Here is a 16,573-nt window from a genome sequence, read left to right on the forward strand (position 1 = left end):
TAATTTGATTAATTTCATTTTATTACTCGTAAAATAATAAATTCATTAATTTGGTGTATCTATTATTAATAGATGATGTATCCTACAAACTAAACACTTAGATACATGTCCTACAAACTAAACGCTTAGGGGTCGTTTGGTTTGAAAATGAGTGATGATGGGATAAGTTATGTTGGGATTAGTTATGATGGGATAAGTTGTGTTGAGATTATTTTTTATTGAGTGTTTGGTTTGTTGTATTCAAAATAATAAAGTTTAAGAATAATTTATTTGATTACAAAAATGCCCCTCATTAATGTAAAAAGTGATAGAACCAAAGGGTTGAAAGAGACATTTTTGTCATTTACCTATTTTATCCCGGGATAAGTTATCCCGGGATTACTATACCACCCAAGGAGAGGGATAACTTATCCCGGTACTAATTATTAATCCCGGGATAAGTTATCCCGAACTTGCCAACCAAACAACAAAATAAGCGGTACTATAATTTAATCCCGGGACTATTTGGTACTATCCTTCACACCAAACGACCCCTNTGACATTTTTAGTCCCACAAAGAATTTTCATAGATACTCATATACATGAAACCAATAAGAAAAATGTTCTCACCTTGGACATTTTTTCTTTCATAAGTAAATTATAAAAATAAAATTTTGATGAAACATATATAAAATCTTTAAAATTGTTTATGAATATAATATATTATGTATGTATAATAATAAAATTTATGTATATAAGTTGTTGGTTCGGTTCGGTTATTTCTTCAATTTTTTTCGAACAAAACCATAACCAAACCAAATACTATCGGTTCTTAACAATCTAAAACCAAACCAAATCAAAACCCAGATTAAATCGGTTCATTTAATCGGTTTGGTTTGGTTTTTCGGTTTGGATCAGTTTTTATCCAAACCATGAACACCCCTAATTTCATGTATAAGAGTGTCAATGACAATTCTCCGTGGGACTGAAAATGTTAATGTCTCTTCCTTCTAAGCCAATATAGTGAATTTTAAAGCTTTAATCATAATAAATTCAGTGATAGAAAGTTCAATAATTTCAGTCATTCTAACTATTTTTTTTTTTTGTTTTGAATGGATTGTTGTCACTTTTTTCACATTTTGAAAGAATTTTTTCTTTTATTTTTGTGTATGGTTAATAACCGAACCAAACCAAACCGATAAATGTATATTTTATTTGGTTTGGTTTGGTTTTGATAATTTTAAAACCGATTAAGTTGGTTTGGTTTTGGTTTTGACCAATAACCGATCCAAACCGACCCGTGAACACCCCTAACTGGTTGTAACTGATTTCCTTAATTAGAGGAGTAAATGATGATTTTTAGAATACATGACAATTAATTCTGAAAATTAAATTAATCAAATCACTTAGTATATGGCAGAAATAAAGGAGTGTATTTATGTTTAATTAATTTTATTTATTATTCTTTGAAATAATAAATTCATTAATATTATTATTAATAAAAAAACAAAAACATGTATATCTTGGTCATGTAATTTGATTAATTTCATTTTATTACTCATAAAATAATAAATTCATTAATTTGATGTATCTATTATTAATAGATGATGTATCCTACAAACTAAATACTTAGAAACATGAGTATCATACTAGTATCTAGTATTAATTTTGTGTATTTGTTATATGTGTCTATTATTAATTTTATGTATCTATTTATATGATCTAATTTTAATTTCATCTATCTTTTATATGTATCTAGTATTAATTTGATGTATCAGTTATCAATTTCATACATTATATTCAAAAACATGTATCTCGGATACATAGTAAGCATATACATAAATTATGTGTATATAAATATGGCATGTAATTGAAACGCACGAATTTAGGAACAACTCACGATGTTAGAATATCTGTCTTATCATTGATCCAAAAAGAGTAAAAAAAAATCAACATTCTTCCTTTTTTTAAGGATCTGAATTTCCCCCCTCACAAATACATATAATCTTAACTCAGATACATCAACTCTTAACTAGATACATGTACACCTGATGTGTATCCAACATTGTTGCATATCTAATGATGTATTTATTATGTTAAGTAAAGCTTGGCGTAATTCTTCCCTTTTGATTGAGTAGTTCCTATACTTAGATCTATTCTTGGCTTGAATGTTAACGGATGAAATGTTAGTCCCTGCAATGAGAAACTAATGAGTGAAAATAACAAATAAAAGTTATTTGATTTAGTATAATATTGTTAATGTGTAGTACCTATAACAAGAATAATCTAATTTTGAGAATAACCAGTCATTAAAGTATTTGAGAAACAACAAAATAAAAAAATATAAAACCTAATTTGTAAAACTTTTTAAAATTGAACGTTAAAACATTATGAACTTTAACTCAGATACAAAACCAAGATGCAGGAGAATAATAAAATTATAGAAACAAACATATATGTATAATGTTGATTTGAACATGCAAATATGTAATAAGAGGATGAAGGAAGAAATAGGGAGAAGATGAAGGAAGAAAAAGGGTTGGTGGACGTGTGGGTGGGAACGGTAGACGTGAGATGTGATTTATGTGAATATAAAAAAATTGAGTTGTTAATGTGAACCATTAATTAAGAAATTTAAATTTAAGATAGTTATCCAATATCATATTTAAGGGATTTGTGTATCTAATTAAATCTTTTAAAATATATGGTATAAATATTAAAAGTGGTAGTATATGTAATTGTTTTAAACTAGAGGTAAATATAGTATATATGGTAGTGATGTATGTATAGTTATATAGTTTTTCCTTTAATAAATTCATTAAATAGGTACAAATATTAAATTAAAATTCAATTATTATCATTTAAAATCATCCTTGTAAAATTCAGAAGGTTTCGCCTGGTGATTTTTGGCCCAATAACTTTGGCCCATTCAGGTATCCCACTGGAGCTCCGAGAAAGAAAAAGAAAGTTCGTCTTCTTCCTTATATGAAAAAAAAAAAAAAAAAACGTCGCGGGGTTTCCAGAGAGATTGTTCGAATTTTTTTTGCTCAAGCAAAAACCTATAGCTTTCAAAGTTTTGATCCTTTTCTCTTAATTCATTGCTTTACTTTTTGCCATGGCCGACGAAATTATAACATCGGAGGCAGTTTCAAGTTCGTCTGAGCTGAACTCGTCGTCTCGTATAATATGTCGGGTGTAAGTATTGTTAATTTTTTAGCTTTAATTTCAATATATAAGTTTTTTATGCTTTATTGGTTTCTTTAGTTGATTCATTTTTTCAGTTCTTCAGCAAGTTTTTGAGTTTTCTGCTTAGACACTCAATTGGGATGTTATCAATATTGGGTTTTTGGCTTGTCGTGCTCAAATTAGAAACTAGAATTAACTTAGAATTAAATGGACTTAGCAACTCATGCTTGGGTTAGTGTAGTTTGCCTTCATTACACTCCCCTCTTTAGGTGTGGCTCCTGTGAACACGGGATGGTTTGTGCACCAGGTTGACCTTTTTTGGAATGAAATGGACGAATAGAGCGGAATATTAGTCGTGAAATAGCATGGGCAATAGGATGTTGAGGTCCGAAATTTGAAGTGAATTCTTTTTTATAAAGAGAATTCATATAGATGAGCCCAGCTAATTTGGGGTTGAAGGGTAGTTGATTGATTGATTTGTTCGAGCCTTCTTTGCATCTTCCTGACATTTAGATTGAGTTGAGAGTTTTGATTTGTGGGTTATGCCATCTGTGATTTGTCACAGATTTTTTTTTTTCTATTTGCATGTTGATATATAGAAATGAGTGTAGTTCTTTCAGATGACAATGAAATCAAAAGATGGATTGTTATACATGAACTTTAGTACAACCGTATGTGTAACAAAGTTGACCAGAATTTGGTGTACTTGGGTCACTTTGTTTGCAGAAGACTCTTAGTGAATGCTAAAATGTTGGATAAGTGCATTTCCCAAAAGTCTTCACATTATGGGTTACTTTTTGGGGTGGGAAGGTTGGGGAAAGGAGTCTATTTGAATCTGCTAGCGGTTAGGCTGATTTGTATAAAGTAGTAATATAATAATGCTTTGACAAGACTGTAGAGTTCATTGAGATAAGCAGAGAAAATTAAGGGAATAAAAGGGAAACAAAACGAAATCATACATCGTTCATGTCTCATAGCACCAAAGCTATTGATCTGCAACTTCGAGTTCAAATTCAGATTTTTAGATTCTAGGACCAGAATGCAAACTGCTCAGTTATGGATGCTTAATAGTACAAACGTTGCCTTTTTGTCACAGTGAACTGCTTGATCTGTCTAAACATTCACCAAATGGAACTTACCCGCATGGATGACGGATGAACTTTCACTCATGCGTTACCAACATATTTGACTAGTTCCCCATTCAGGGATTTTGGAGCGCCTATATGATGCCTATCTTATAAATGTATTATGCTTGCACAATTATGGACACAGGCAGGCTTAGCATTTGAGGGATCAAAGTGATTATCAGACATGTTAGTGTATAGTCCATCTGATTTTTTTTATTGATGAAGAGTCCATCTGAAAATTGAACAAGATACTGTACAATTTCATGTTAAAATCCTCATTGTTTGGGGTATTCAGTTGTCTCCCTTAAAGATCTAAAAATATAAACCTAATACTTTCCTCCTATGGTATTGAGGCGAATATTTTTTCCTTCACTGTAGGATATGTGAAGGTTGAAACATTATTTCAGGTGAAAGGGGATCAATTCCTGGAATTGAACTCATGAACATGGAAGTTTCACCTACATAGTTCATCTATTCTTTAGTTCCTTCCTATTCTACATTCTGGGCGTACGAGAAGTTATTCACTAAGACGAATATGTTGACTTCATCATCATTTTCTATTTTGACCTGCCTATTTTACATTCTACCAATGCTGCACATGAGAAGTCTCATCAAAAGTTTCAGATTGTGCAAATCTCTGATCATTTCTATCATGGAATCTACATCATTTATGATTACCAGTTTGCGCCAAAAAACTAGCAAAAAATACACACATTCTGAGGTTATCTTGGAAAGACCAAAAGAAAAGTTGTGTATGCATTGATTCCTATCGTATTTTTTCCCATGCTTATTCAATATTATGGGAAAATTGAAAATCTCATAATTTCTTCTTAGCAAGTTGCTTATCTATCAAAATTGTGAGTGGCTATAATAACAGCAAAGCTTACTTTTTGTGCAGTTGTCAAAAGCAATTTTCGCAGTATACCTGCCCTCGGTGTAATACCCGTTATTGCTCTCTGCCTTGTTACAAGGTAAGTGAAAATTCCGCTCCTAAATGAAGCTGGGAAAACTATGATTTTTTGCACTTCCTTTTTTTTTTTCTTCCGAAATCTACCTACGCTGAAAGTTGTTATTGTTAGCATGTGATGGCTATAAGTCCCATATATTGTGGAGAATCTATTGAACCATCGTCCCTGATTTTTCTTAATGATATTGGTGGCAGTCTCATAGTCTTCGTTGCACCGAATCCTTTATGAGAGAGAATGTCATGGAGGAACTACAGCATTTGCAACCTGATGATGGAAGTAAGCAGAAAATGCTGGACATACTTAAACGATTCCACTCAGAAGATGAAGCAGACATTATGGATGAAGATGGTAAGCATTGATTTGTGTCTGCAATAATGAATCTATTCCTGCTTGATGCGTTTCCACAGAATGACATTTCATTAATTATTATCGTGTTGAGAGGAGTAACATGAATCTTGTTTTTGTTTTCTACAATTTTAAAAAAAAAGAAATTTTCATTGATACTACTTTTGTTGTACTTCACAATAAGGATGTTTGATTTGCTCAACAAATTTTGTTTCAGGGGATTCTTGTTGTATCCATGTATCATCAATCATGTTGCTTTGCGATGTGGTTGTATGAATGAATCTTATATAATACTCACTCTACCTTACCATATTTTCACGAAATTATTGAACTGACGATACATGCATTATAGAGGACAACACGACTTACATTTTTTATCGCTGCAATTCTTAACCATAACTTTCCCTTATTGATCTTGTTACATCAGATTCCCCGTTGTCTGAGGAAACTATTCAAAAAGTTCTATCTGGTATGTTCCCGAAATTTCAGATTTTGATTCTATTTTTTCTCCTCTTGGTTCTTTGGATTTCCTTCAAGCTAAATTCTTCTTCTTCTTTTTTGCGGGTGGGTTGTTGTGGTCGCTTCTTTTGTATGCAGGAAACCAGATAAGTTTTGAAGATTTGTCTGCTGAAGAAAAGAAACATTTCCAAAGGGCTGTTGCCTCAGGTGAGTTGAGCAAATTGATTAAGCCCTGGGAGCCGTGGTGGTCGAAGCCTTCTGCCAAGTACATATCTCTTGGTCAGGATGGAACTCAACTAGTCCAGCCACTTGTGAAGGAGGATACAGCTGTGTCTTCGGAAGATGGAATAGAAAGTGACCCTTTGCACGACATTCCACTTGGCCCCGACTCTCCATTACCCTCAGTTAGTAAGCTCAGTGCAGCCGGGCCATCCCCTTTACTGGCTGTTCACCTTGTTGATATCATGTACAGTTATTGCTTTACTCTTCGCCTCTACAATGGTGACTGGCAATCAGATCCCATAGGATCAGCCACAGTTTTGTTGAGCGTCTCTTCTGTTCTTGGTCAAGGGGGGCAGCCAGAGACAGTCCTGGAAGCTCTATCCCACTGCATGGAGCAAGCATGCTCACCAGACTTCAGACACATGGGTGGCCTGCAATTCGCATTGGGGCTAATCAACGACACAATAACCCTTCTTCATCTTGATACTTCAGCCTTAGTTTGCATGCTTTGTGATCTAAGGAGGCTAATCCAACATGCGGAGAAGGATTTGAAGTCAGAGAATTCCCGCAAGTCCAAAAGTTCTGAAATCAAAACGAAGCTCAAGTTTGCAGAAAGGAAGGTTTATTTTATCATGTGTTGGGCTCACAAGCAGCCACAAGAAGCATGGTCTTCCATAGCAGCCATGGTCGAGGCAGAGAAGAGCCGACTAGTGGAATTCATAGGGAGTAAGACAAGTGTTCCGAAAATGAAGAACGTACAGAATGAGGGCAAGCCTCTGATTAAGGAGGTTGAATAACTGTCTGTTCCTTCTGCATGACAAGCTGCAGCAGAAAACACTAGAATCAGTGATGCTTGTAAAGATGTTAAGTTCAGATCACCGAGTTTTGACTTTGTATCATTGCCTGGATTTTTTTGTTCACTCTCTTTGGAACTTTTTCATGGGCCACTGAAATAATTAAAGAGAAGAAAAGAAAAGGCTTATATGGAAAAGAGATAATTTACTTATATGCCTTATTACTTTTACTTATGTACTATTGTTAAAAAAAAAAAGAGTTCACTTTTACTTGTTCAATTTGTCAGTTTGTATACAAATGAAAAGATAATTTATGATTTAGTTCCTCTTTGTTAACTATAGTTATTTCTTCTTGAAATATTAAATTCATTATTCAAGGGAGCATATAGTAAGATTGCCATTCTCTTTATTGCTCCTTAAAAGTTGTGTCAAGTTAATATTGGACAATTTAAGAATGGAGTAATTGCTGCTAGTGATATTAACTCTCAACTAGTAGCACTATACTTCCTCCATTCACTTTGACTTGTCATATTTGTAAATCTGACTACTCTTTAGAGCTAAATTAAATTAATATTTAAATGTTGGGAAGACTTTTTTTTTAAAAAAAGCTATAAATTGCAATCTTGTGAAAATGGCAGATTTGTAATTTCGAGTTAGTCAGAGCCCATTTCTGGCGCGATTTTCTCTTATTGTCATTTCATCGAATCGGAAAATTCTCAATGAACACATAAGAGCAAAAACTTTCACCGGAAATTGGTAGAGAAATCGGAGAAAATGGGTGATGTAGCTGATAAGATAGCGTATTTTCAAGCGATCACCGGGGTGGAAGACGCCGATTTGTGCACTGAGATCCTCGCCGCACATGGCTGGGATCTCGAACTGGCGATCTCTGTTTTCACCTCGCAAAATCACCATCCTGTTACCGAGTATGCATCCGAACCCACCACCTCCAATACACCACCAACGAGCACGAATCAACCACCGGCAGAAACTGGACTCATTGCCAGTGGCAGCGGCGGACCGCCGGGATTAGCTTGGAAGATTATTACTCTCCCCTTCTCCATCATTTCCGGTAGTCTTGGGTTGATTTCAGGTGCTGTGGGGTTGGGTGTATGGGCGGCAGGTGGTGTACTTTCATATTCGTTGAGAATGATCGGTTTCAATTTGGGGCGAAATGGTGAATCCTCTTCACCTTTGGTATCTGTATCTGCATCAGCAGTGGAGGCAATGAGTTTCGTGAATAGTTTTGATAGGGATTTTGGGAGTATTAGGCCGAGTTTTATTGCTGAAGGTTTTATGGATGCTTTGCAGAGGTCTAGGCATGAGTTTAAGCTGCTTTTTGTGTATTTACATTCGCCTGAGCATCCAGATACGCCTATGTTTTGTGAAAGGACTTTGTGTAATGAAGCATTGGTAGCATTTATCAATGAGAATTTTGTTGCTTGGGGCGGAAGTATTAGAGCTAGTGAGGGTTTCAAGATGAGTAATAGCTTGAAGGCATCAAGGTTTCCTTTTTGTGCTGTTGTAATGGCTGCGACAAACCAAAGGATTGCTCTGCTTCAGCAGGTAAACAAAAACTTATATGATTGTTTTGTTTTATAGTGCTGTATAATATGGTGCAGTTCTATTTTGGTTGAAGTATATGCAAATACTAAATCCAGATCTAGAAGTTGCTTTATTTAGTTAGAGACTAGCTTTATATTACGTGTTGGAAACGATAAATTCTAGACTGAATAGGGATCACTAACTCAAAAGCAGTCAGCAGAATCATCTGGATAAACTTGGGATTGCTTGAGAAGTAAATCCTTGAAGCTGTTCCTTCCACAAGTTCGAGCATCTGTATCTTTTTAGTGTGATAGAGTCCTCTATAACTTGTCAACAGTCTTTTATATTGGTTAACCCTGTATAGAAGAACCCATATGACATATCAGAAGACAATGCATGTCAAAATATGATTTTTTTATGGATTGCATGATTTTGTATAAGAACTTTGGTCGACAATATTGGACTGGGACAAAGCAATGATGACATTAACCAGTTTGTTGACCTACCTAATTTTGCATGAGATGCTCTTGAGTTTGTCAAGCACTCAAGCCTCTATCGTCAGGCCTGAACTTTGTTCTGTTTCTTACTTAAAAAAACTATCTTTTACGCGTAGCCTAATGGATTGGCTAGAAGCCTAGGATGTATTTGCTTACACACGGTGCATAGCCGCTATTTCTTATGTCACTAATAATGAAGTACATATGAGGAAATGAGAGACTTTTTGTTAGCAACGTTGGTTAGTTCAAGAGGATCAAATTGATTATGGGATATAAGATGCTATGATTGCTTATCTAACTCCAAGTAGGTTTTTCTGGCTATTTGTTTTAACTTCGTCATACTGTTATAGTAGTAAGTATCTGGAAGTTCTTTCGAATTATGTAGACTTATAGTGTGTCTTGAGTGTATATAATTGTTGTATGCTTAACTAAGATGCTATCTGAGATTTAGATATGTTGATGGCTTATGGATGTTATGTCCCTCTTTTTGTTACTTAATTATAACCTTGGATGAAATAGAGAGAAATGTGGCTAATCTATGACTCTCTGTCACCTTTTTCCTACCCAGAGTCAAACCTTGCGCTTCCTGCATAGATATCAGTGCACATATACTTGTAAAAGAAATAAAAATCAGGGCTGTTCCATTCTAAAAAAAAAAGTCTAAAAAATCAGGGCATATATGTATAAAGCAGTAATCTGGTTAATATCTGCTGGCTTCTACAAACTTGACACCTTAAAGAAAAGGGAAAAAGTAACTGTCACAAAAGTTTCATTATTTTGGAACAATGTTCTAGTATTTTTTGTTAAGTAAAAAGAGTGTGCGTTGGTATGAATAATATGATTGTCATTAGAGGCAGGCTGATTACCTCTTGCAGACAACATTATCCTCAATTCTCTTTCTTTTTTTGGGTCAACCCCTAATTCTCTTTTATGCGTCACTGTTTCTTGCAAGCTTAGTTTCTTTGGGGTGTGGTCTAGGGATATCTCTTTCTGTCTCTAGTGACTATCTTAAAAGACATTACATTGATTAGCACTGGTTAGCTTTTGGCCCTGCTTTATTTTGTGCTTCATGGTTTGGCCTAGTCGATTCGACTTAATAGGAAATGTTTTGTCATTCAGTGGGTACATATCACGTGCAGATTTTCCTGTGGTTTTATGTTAGATCTGTCCTTTTCTGTTGTTTTAATCCTTCTTAGCTATCTACCATAAGCTAGATATGGCGGCTATTGTCTTTTGTTGCGAAAAGCTAATTAAAGTTCTATTTGCCTTGTTATATACCAAAAGAACTTCAAATTCATGCCAGATACTATCTAACGTTTAGTGTAGAAGCGAACTTACTGGACCACCTTTTTCTATTAAAGCTGCTTCATTGACCTCTCCTTTACTTTGATGGCTTTTTGTATATCATAGTCTGATGAGCACTTTGCAGGTTGAGGGACCAAAATCTCCTGATGAACTGCTTACTGCACTGCAAAGGGTGCTCGAGGAAAGTGCACCTGTGCTTGTTTCTGCCAGGCTTGAAGCAGAAGAAAGGAGAAATAATATTCGATTAAGAGAGGAGCAGGATGCTGCTTATCGTGCTGCACTAGAGGCTGATCAGGTATGTACTTTTAGGTTTTAAAATAGGCTTTAGCAGTTTAATTTTGAGAAAGGGTACAAAGTAATTTGTGAGCTGCTGAACTGTTCATCCTATACCAGGCTAGAGAGCGCCAGAGGCAAGAAGAGCAAGAGCGGCAGGAAAGGGAAGCTGCTGAAGCTGAAAGGAAAAGAAAGGAGGAAGAAGAGGCTCGTGAAAGAGCAGCCCGTGAAGCTGCTGAAAGAGAAGCTGCATTGGCTAAAATGCGTGAGGAGAAATTACAGTCACTGGGCCCTGAACCTGCAAAGGGTCCCGATGTTACTCAAGTAATCATCTTGTTCTTGTTTCTTTTATTTAAACGTGCATCAGTCTATGTTATAACTCTAGAAACATGGTTGTTTCTATTGGTTTTGAGTAAGTAACGAGAAAACTTGCGAGTAAAATACACATTAAATGCAGTAGAAATTGCTACTTTTCAGATGATTAAATTCTTTGTTGGTTTGTTGTATCCTGCAGGTTTTGGTAAGGTTTCCTACTGGTGAGCGCAAAGAGAGAAGATTTCAATGTAGTACAACTATACAATCTCTGTATGACTATGTCGATTCTCTTGGATGCCTGGAGGTTGAAAAATTTAGCCTCGTGTCCAACTTCCCTCGCACAGTCTATGGCTCAGAGAAGCTCGCTCTGTCCTTGAAAGATGCTGGATTACACCCTCAGGCCAGCCTTTTTGTTGAATTGAACTCATGAGAACGATTGCTGTCTTGTGCTAGAGATAATAACTTTTGTTGAAAATGGTTGTATGTTAATTAGAATTGGGCAATGAATTCAATTAGATGCACTTTTGTCTATTGTACCCTAGTTAATTTTCTACTGCTTTATCGTTAAGTTTCTGTTAATACATATATAGTTCAATTGTAATTGGCTATAAAATCAATGACCACTTTATCTAGCAGATTATCGTTATATTCACATGAAACTCCAGATTGCAAATGGATTCAGGTACCGTCTTTTGATTGCATTTTTCAATAGGTAGAGTAATGTTACTCAAATCTAACAACTAAGAATGAGCAAAAACCATCCAACAAGTACATGCAAGTTGCTTGCACGATTGCTGAAAAGAAGACCAAGTGATTATGGGAAATTGGCAAAATCTTTGCTGCTTTTTTATACTCGGTGAAATTGATCATGCATGAAAGTTAACTCGAACACCATTGTCATAAAGAAAGACCAAAATGTAGCAAGACACAAGCAAGCAAGCTTGGAGAAAACAAAATATACAAAAATGGCTTCGCCCGGGTTCGAACCGGAGACCTTCAGTGTGTTAGACTGACGTGATAACCAACTACACCACGAAACCTTGTTGTTCAAAGTACCAAATTTGTTAATAAATTATAATTTTCAGCCACTAATTACGTTTAAGATTGTAATACGTGGCTAATTAACGTTAAATCAACGGCGATTAGCAACTTGATTATCTGAAAAGCGAAATGTTAGTTGTCAAAAGTTGACAAATTACTAACCCTTTAACTCAAAAACTGCCATTTTTCCAGCTGCTTCTCTCTTCTCCATTCCCCTAAATTCTCTATTAACAAATTATGATTTTTTAGGGATTTTGAGATTTAGGTTTTGAAATTTGTTTGCCTTAATTAGTCTAGCTAGCTATATGCGTTTCAATACTGTGTTTGAACTGTTAATTAGTTGAATTCTTCAAATGGGGGTTCTCAAATTTTCCGGTTTAATTTTGCTGAAAGCTGAGCTTTTTCAATTTCAATTCCGATTTGGAAGAGTTATTGATTCCTATTCTGTCGCCTGTGAAGCATTTTCTGAACCCTTTCTTTGATTTCATTAATTTTCTTCTTCTCTAGGTTTAGTTCTTTTTTTCTTTTTTTTTGTTTTTGGGTTTGGAGAGATGAATTCTGCGAGTTCTTGGTTTGAAAAAGTGAAATTGGATGAACCTGAAATTGTTGAAGTATCACCAGACGAGAGATACATTCGGGTAATTTCTGTTTTTCTCTTTATGGTTTCTATTTATATTTGCCAAGTTTCTATTTTTAGGATTATCTGATTAACCCAACTGTAGGTCCTGCTTGTTGTACTTTGTTCATTTCATTTTATAAGTTGATGCTAGAAAATTGTGGTAGTTGTATCATTTGATTTGAAAGTGAGTCTTGTTAAAAAGGGCTTATCCCATATAAAGGGTGAGCGTATTGTGTTCAAGGGTGTGGTGTAGTGGTCAATGAAATGGTTGAGAGTCATGAGATTTCAGGAGTTCCCTGCGGGGCTATTACACGTATTCCCCCATGGGGTAGCTACAAGCATAAACCAGTTTAATAAATTATGTAGAGTGATCGCACAAATTATTTGCAAGCTTGCTTGCGCACACGTGGGGAAGTTGAATCTCTCTAAGAATGGAGAACCCCGGACGTGATATTGCTATAAAGCACCTTTTTTATATTTAATGATAAGGTTATTAATCAACAAAGCAAAAATAAAATTCTTAAAAGATGAGATAAATTCAGAAGCACTTATTAGATAATATAACTAGGTGATTCTTTTCATTTGTCCTAGCCTTGGTGGATAGAGTGTATCACTATTGTTATTCCTTATGTTTGCCTTTCTGCAAAGGGTTCTTCAAGCGCCTATGAAGAGAGTTGAGAGGTTCATGAAGTGTTTACTTTAGGTCAGAAAAAAGCTTCAAAATCTTTATAAAAGGAAGAAAGATTGTCAACTTGTTAAAGATAGTAATATTTTTTTAAACTTTAAATTAATTTTGAGACATGATTGTGATTGGTTATCATATGATATTAATTTCTGTTTCATTTGTGGGTTTTGGTGGTATTGTCACCTTCTTTTTGTTTCTCTTCCTCCAGTATAGTGAAATCTTGGGAAGTGGAGCATTTAAGACTGTGTATGGCTCCGACACCCATCTCCTTTTATTTTCTTGCATTTTAAGTCTAACCTCATCAGCATTATACATTTTCAAGTTTTTAGCAATTTTCAAATCTTTTCATATGTAGCTATAAGGCGTTTGACAATATTGATGGAATAGAAGTTGCCTGGAATCAAATTTGCATAGATGATGCTTTGCAGTCGCCTGAACATTTGGAGAGAACATATTCTGAGGTTCACTTGTTGAAAATGTTGAAGAATGAGAACATTATAAAATTATATACTTCATGGGTGGACGATGTGAACAAAAGTATTAATATGATCACCGAATTATTTAGTTCAGGGAGCTTAAGGCAGTGAGTACTATATTTCTTTCATATTTGCCCTTCTTATTTATCTTTCATGCAACCTCCAGATCTTTTTATTCTTATATCTTTTGCGTTCTCTCCCTCTTAGCTATCGGAAAAAGCATAAGACAGTTGACACAAAAGCCATTAAACATTGGGCTGGACAAATTCTCCAAGGTTTACATTATCTCCATAGTCACAATCCACCGGTTATACATAGAGACTTGAAATGTGACAATATATTCATCAATGGAAACCATGGAGAAGTTAAACTTGGAGATCTTGGATTGGCGACAATTATGGAGCAACCTACTGTTCGAAGTGTTATTGGTAGTTATTTGACTTAGACTTGCTGTTTTGGCTCCATCAAAACTAATTGTTAACCCCTTACCATTCTTTGTGTTTTCTCTTCGTCAGGTACCCCTGAATTTATGGCCCCTGAGCTATATGATGAAGAATATAATGAACTTGTTGACATTTATTCTTTTGGCATGTGCATCTTGGAGCTAATAACATGTGAATATCCATATAATGAGTGTAGAAATCAAGCACAAATTTATAAGAAAGTCACGTCTGTGAGTTTTAGTTGTTTTGGGCTTTTACTTTATTTTACTTGAAAATAATTGCAATGCTAAGGAAAATATTTGATTTCAGGGAATAAAGCCAGCGTCTTTAGCAAAAATAGCAGATCCTCATGTAAAACAATTTGTCGAGAAATGTTTGGCCCCAGTATCAGTAAGATTGAGTGCAGCTGAACTTTTGGAAGACCCATTTCTTTCATCTGAGAGCTTGAAAAACCCCGTATGTGATCATTTGCAGCCCACAAATTTTGTGCCTGAAGCACAAAGCTTGCCAAAGTCAAGTTTCATGGATGTAGACCTTGCACAAAAGTTACACAGTGACATGTCCATAGAAAGCAAGACTGCATCTCCTCGTTTTTCTAATCTAGATATCGTGAGACGAAATGGGAGAAACGAATTTAGGTTACAAGGTGACAAGCATGATGATCGTTCAATTGTGTTTTCACTGCGAATAGCTGAATTGACTGGTATTTGATCATTCTTACAGAATAATACATGGAGTATTTGCAAGCAAATGTTTGACTCTTTTCTCTATTTTTAACAGGTCGGATCAGGCATGTGCACTTTGTATTTTGTATTGATGCTGACACTGTGATGTCAATAGCTAGTGAGATGGCAGAGGAGCTTGAGTTGTCGAATGACGATGTGGCAACAATAGCTGAATTGATTACCGACTTCATTTTCAAACTCTCAACAAGCCAGAAATATTCTTTTGGGAGTTCGTCTGCAGTGAATAACTCATCCAATGATTCAACTTTGATAACAGAAGATCATATTATCGGTGAAGGCATTACATCTTTGAATCAAGGGATAGCATCAACCTCAGATGTGGAGTATAACAACGTTTTAAGGTTTCTTGGCAATGAGTCAGATAACATCAATGTCCCCAAAATCCATACTCTAAGCAACAGTAAGGGGAGTGTAGGTGATGCTGTAATGAGTGATTGTACCACCAAAACTTCAGGGATCTCCTTTGATAGCTTGCTGAATGTCATATCTAATGATTTCAGTTCTAACTCTCTTATCGACGGGGCAAATGACAAAAATCAATTGCAGGATCTCAAGTCGGAACTTGATGCCATCGATATACAGTATCAACAATCTTGTCGTGAACTCTCGAGAATGAGAGAGGAGGCAATTGAAAATGCTAGAAAGAAGTGGACTGGTAAAAAGAAAATATGTACTTAACTGTTTGGTACGTATTTTGGTTTTATTTCATCCTTTATCAAACTACCTAGCAGTGTTAATGAAGTGAATTGTTTGTATACATGCTCCTAGATGAGCCTTTGCAAGCTTAGTGTTTCCTTTTGACTTGTGAGTTGCTCACCGGGAACATACAACAAAAACATAGCCAGTGAATCCCACCGCAAGTGAGGTTTGGGAGGGTGGATTGTACGCAGACCTTGAGGCTGTTTCTCAAAGACCCTCGCCAAGTACAAAGAAGGAGACAGCAGAGAGAGTGATAATCGAAAAGCAATAAACAATATACTTAGATTATTGAAAACAATTTAAAAAATAAGATATAATTCAACAATCAAGAACTACAAATCCAATAAAAAGGAAAGTGTGTTTACACATTGCAACTGAAGAACACGAAATTTTGGATATTGAATAGACTTTTCCACACCTTAAGGCTTAAGTGACGATAAACTTGAATGCATTTCAAGTCTTAATTAGCACATGATTAAGATTGCAATTACTTTGACGTTCAACATAAACATTATTAATATATGACGAACCTAACTCTTAATCGACCATAGAAAAGAAAACTCATTTGGTCGATCCATCTCATACATAGTTGATTGACTAATATAAATAACTGATCGTAAATTTTTCCTTGTTCTAACATGTCTTTATAAAATAATTCGAATGAAAATTTTGATTTGTACACGATCGACAACTAGTCAATAATAGTCTAGTTTTTGTATATGTAATTGAAATTTCAAGATATTATCATGGATTTTTTGATATGGAATTTGAAATTATATGATATGGTTATTTTCAAATTATAGGATTGAAAAATGAAAAGTGGCTAGTTCTTTGAGTACACACATTTCC

At 35.1% G+C, this 16,573-nt stretch overlaps 3 protein-coding genes and 1 non-coding gene across 5 annotated transcripts; 3 read left to right on the plus strand and 1 right to left on the minus strand.

Annotated features, from left to right (window-relative positions):
* The first annotated feature begins 2,917 nt into the window (after nt 1-2,917).
* LOC125842692 (uncharacterized) lies at nt 2,918-7,346 on the plus strand. The gene is made up of 5 exons (XM_049522022.1): nt 2,918-3,174; nt 5,191-5,263; nt 5,455-5,608; nt 6,033-6,074; nt 6,203-7,346. The coding sequence occupies exons 1-5, from the start codon at nt 3,095-3,097 to the stop codon at nt 7,081-7,083; spliced, it is 1,230 nt and encodes a 409-aa protein (XP_049377979.1). The 5' UTR covers nt 2,918-3,094; the 3' UTR covers nt 7,084-7,346.
* Nucleotides 7,347-7,758: 412 nt separating this feature from the next.
* LOC125841696 (plant UBX domain-containing protein 10-like) lies at nt 7,759-11,600 on the plus strand. The gene is made up of 4 exons (XM_049520862.1): nt 7,759-8,646; nt 10,552-10,722; nt 10,821-11,024; nt 11,215-11,600. The coding sequence occupies exons 1-4, from the start codon at nt 7,855-7,857 to the stop codon at nt 11,443-11,445; spliced, it is 1,398 nt and encodes a 465-aa protein (XP_049376819.1). The 5' UTR covers nt 7,759-7,854; the 3' UTR covers nt 11,446-11,600.
* A 381-nt stretch (nt 11,601-11,981) lies between these two features.
* On the minus strand, nt 11,982-12,055 carry TRNAV-AAC (transfer RNA valine (anticodon AAC)). The gene has a single exon. It is a non-coding gene; the product is annotated as a tRNA-Val (tRNA).
* Nucleotides 12,056-12,204: 149 nt separating this feature from the next.
* On the plus strand, nt 12,205-15,782 carry LOC125878230 (probable serine/threonine-protein kinase WNK10). 2 transcript variants are annotated; one of them, XM_049559436.1, is made up of 7 exons: nt 12,221-12,694; nt 13,569-13,606; nt 13,716-13,943; nt 14,044-14,264; nt 14,352-14,509; nt 14,589-14,982; nt 15,060-15,782. In XM_049559436.1, the coding sequence occupies exons 1-7, from the start codon at nt 12,608-12,610 to the stop codon at nt 15,701-15,703; spliced, it is 1,770 nt and encodes a 589-aa protein (XP_049415393.1). In that variant the 5' UTR covers nt 12,221-12,607; the 3' UTR covers nt 15,704-15,782. The 2 variants fall into 2 exon arrangements, with proteins under 2 accessions (XP_049415394.1, XP_049415393.1); XM_049559437.1 differs by lacking the exon at nt 13,569-13,606 and having other exon boundaries at nt 12,205-12,694.
* The last annotated feature ends 791 nt before the right edge of the window (nt 15,783-16,573 follow it).

This window comes from Solanum stenotomum, chromosome 10 (genome assembly GCF_019186545.1).
Source record: "Solanum stenotomum isolate F172 chromosome 10, ASM1918654v1, whole genome shotgun sequence".
NCBI classification, from domain to species: domain Eukaryota; kingdom Viridiplantae; phylum Streptophyta; class Magnoliopsida; order Solanales; family Solanaceae; genus Solanum; species Solanum stenotomum.

Coding starts and splice junctions, on each gene's coding strand:
- LOC125842692 (XM_049522022.1), top strand. CDS start 3,095: ATGGCCGACGAAATTATAACATCGGAGGCAGTTTCAAGTTCGTCTGAG. Junction 5,609..6,032: donor AGACATTATGGATGAAGATG/GTAAGCATTGAT, acceptor TTGTTACATCAG/ATTCCCCGTTGTCTGAGGAA. Junction 6,075..6,202: donor TATTCAAAAAGTTCTATCTG/GTATGTTCCCGA, acceptor TTTTGTATGCAG/GAAACCAGATAAGTTTTGAA.
- LOC125841696 (XM_049520862.1), top strand. CDS start 7,855: ATGGGTGATGTAGCTGATAAGATAGCGTATTTTCAAGCGATCACCGGG. Junction 8,647..10,551: donor GGATTGCTCTGCTTCAGCAG/GTAAACAAAAAC, acceptor AGCACTTTGCAG/GTTGAGGGACCAAAATCTCC. Junction 11,025..11,214: donor AGGGTCCCGATGTTACTCAA/GTAATCATCTTG, acceptor TGTATCCTGCAG/GTTTTGGTAAGGTTTCCTAC.
- LOC125878230 (XM_049559436.1), top strand. CDS start 12,608: ATGAATTCTGCGAGTTCTTGGTTTGAAAAAGTGAAATTGGATGAACCT. Junction 14,510..14,588: donor TTTATAAGAAAGTCACGTCT/GTGAGTTTTAGT, acceptor ATTTGATTTCAG/GGAATAAAGCCAGCGTCTTT. Junction 14,983..15,059: donor GCGAATAGCTGAATTGACTG/GTATTTGATCAT, acceptor TATTTTTAACAG/GTCGGATCAGGCATGTGCAC.